The following is a 2,406-nucleotide window of genomic DNA, read 5'->3' as shown; positions in this document are numbered from 1 at the left end:
GGGGGGGAGAGAGAGAGAGCGCGTAGATAGTCACCTTCGACAGCAAGATCATCCTCATCAAGAACTTTCGTAGCAATCTCATCAAACAGTTCATCAGTAACCTGTGTAGAAATCATTCAAAGATGCATACATTTAAAATACTACGTACAATAAATGTTTTGTAGCAACTTTTTAAGTCACCTATGCTGCAGAATAAGTTCAAACCAGACATATAAATATAAACGTGTTCTCACACACATTCGACAAGAGCCATTTGTTAAGTAAAGGCACGGCCAACACGGTATCCTCCCCTCATCAAATGGTAATTTTAAACAAGTCACAACTGAAGCAAACAAGATGCCAAAGGTCTAAATTACCTCTGCTTAAACCAACACTAATAAGACATTTTTTAATCTAGCCCAAGCAGAACCCAAAATTATTTTGTTCTTTCCCAATTCCAACCAAACTTATGACTTAGTAAACAGCAGCTACTGTAAAGTATCAAAAAGCCCTCCAATCTTTGACACGTTCCTCCAGAAAAATTCCAACTTAACTACGGGATGACAACCAAATGGAACATCCAACGTACATCAACTTCAGAGAGAGTAATTTTAGTTTCCTAGCAAATTTACAAAATAGAAACATGAATTCAAAATCCGTTGTGATAGAAATGGACACGTGTGGATACTCCAATCCCCATTGCAAAAGTCATAACCCAGAACCAAATTCCAACCAAATAACTGGTTTCCAGAAGGGATTTTTATGTCGCAAAGTTTCTTCTAAATCTACCAGAATGTTCAGACTCTGTGATTACATGGACGGGTAATATTTGAGGAAACAAAATTTGAGAATGGTTATTGATTTCTAAAAAGCATGTAGGTCAGATTTACCTTTAAAAGTACTTCGGTCAGCACACGCTTGATTTCTTGATTTATTGCTGCAGTTCTAGCTTCTTCCACAAAATCCTGCATATCACAAAAGATGAACTCCAGAATCAAAAGAGAATATAGAGGAAGTCTCATCCGACTAATCCAAAGTACTCATTCTAAGCTCCCATCCACAAAATAGAGCATTAAAAATCGTTCTAAAAACAAAATATTATATAGAACCTCATCATCTTCTTCTTCAGCTGACCTAGATGAATCAATACTTTTACTATCAGTTAGATCTTCCTTTGAAAAAGACTTGTCAACTCCTTGTTCCTCCATGAGTTCTGTACCCTCCTTAGGATGGTCAGCAGAAGAACTTGTGATCACTGCTTTCTTGATTTCCTCTCTGAGCCAATTTGGCACGGAAGCCTGAAGTTACAAGATCAGTTAACGAGCAGTTTGTCATATTTCCAATATGAGGTCATGTGGTTATTTACCTTTTTTGGACGTTCAGACATATTTGACATGCCATATGCATCACCAGGTAAGACTGTGGGAGGAAGTGCAGCTCCAGGAAATGGAGTAGCAGCAGTAGGAATTGCAGGAGTGATGCTAGAACCAGCAAAGCTTCCAAATGGAGGTGGTGTGTGTCCAGGAACAGAAGAAGATACAGCAACTGGAGGATCAAGCTGACAATTCATAACAATTTTCAGGAATTTGTCTTGATGATCTAGAACCAAAAAAATCAAAAAACAAATCCACAACCTGTGTTCCTGAAGCCATAGGAGGAATTGGTGGATAAACCATGCCAGGAGCAATAGAAGACCATGAATTTAAGGAAGACATAGGGACACCAGGATCAATGCCTCTAGTGGATCCAGCTGAGTCATTGCGAGCAAAGCCAGAATGCGCTCTTAGACCATGGTCATGATTAAACCTAGGAGCAAAATCTAAAGGCTGATCTGCAAGATTGATCACGGGACCAACTGGCCCTGGCTCATTGCCATATGCATAGGGCAGAGGAATAGATGGTTGGAAATGCTGCTGTCCATCATGAACTGATGAATTTTGCAGAGGTAGTGATTTGAACGACTCAACATATTGATCGACAGTATCTTCTTTACCTGCCATTAGGTGTTTGAGATAAAATTGAACAATTGAGAGAAAACAACAGATGCACCAAGAAATAAGGACAGGTAGTCTAAGTGAATAGGACTCCAGGTGTTTAAAACGTGGGAACAAATCTATGCTTCAAATAATGGGAAATCTAAATATTTGTGTAAGTACAATTGGCGACTTAACTCTCAACATGACTATAATTCTGAAGAAGTCAATCACATTCTTGATGGTGGTAAAAGCTGAATATGAAATGCAATTTTTACCTAAAATTGTTTGTCAAACACTTCCAGAAAGAACTATTGACATGCCTTGGTGCTTCATTCAAAGATAGCTGTTCTAAGTCTTGGAATCTAGACCGGACACTGATTAAACTAGAACGAAGTATCAATAAAGACTGATCATTCAACCATTTTCCCGGGTTAGGGGGGGGGGGGGGGGG

General features: G+C 39.0%; 1 protein-coding gene across 1 annotated transcript in view; it reads right to left on the bottom strand.

Moving 5' to 3' along the window:
• The window catches only part of LOC111778873, a 7,544-nt gene that overhangs the window by 2,741 nt on the left and 2,397 nt on the right, over positions 1 to 2,406 (bottom strand). Inside the window, exons 4-8 of the mRNA XM_023658874.1 lie at positions 1,614 to 1,972; positions 1,346 to 1,537; positions 1,089 to 1,277; positions 870 to 944; positions 35 to 101 (exon numbers count right to left, since the gene is read on the bottom strand). Coding sequence (XP_023514642.1) covers positions 35 to 101; positions 870 to 944; positions 1,089 to 1,277; positions 1,346 to 1,537; positions 1,614 to 1,972 — 882 coding nt within the window. The remainder of the gene's footprint in view (positions 1 to 34; positions 102 to 869; positions 945 to 1,088; positions 1,278 to 1,345; positions 1,538 to 1,613; positions 1,973 to 2,406) is intronic.

The sequence above is a fragment of the Cucurbita pepo genome, chromosome LG01 (assembly GCF_002806865.2).
Source record: "Cucurbita pepo subsp. pepo cultivar mu-cu-16 chromosome LG01, ASM280686v2, whole genome shotgun sequence".
NCBI classification, from domain to species: Eukaryota; Viridiplantae; Streptophyta; class Magnoliopsida; order Cucurbitales; family Cucurbitaceae; genus Cucurbita; species Cucurbita pepo.
The sequence above is the reverse complement of the archived record's forward strand: the minus strand, read 5'-3'. Positions and strand labels throughout refer to the sequence as shown.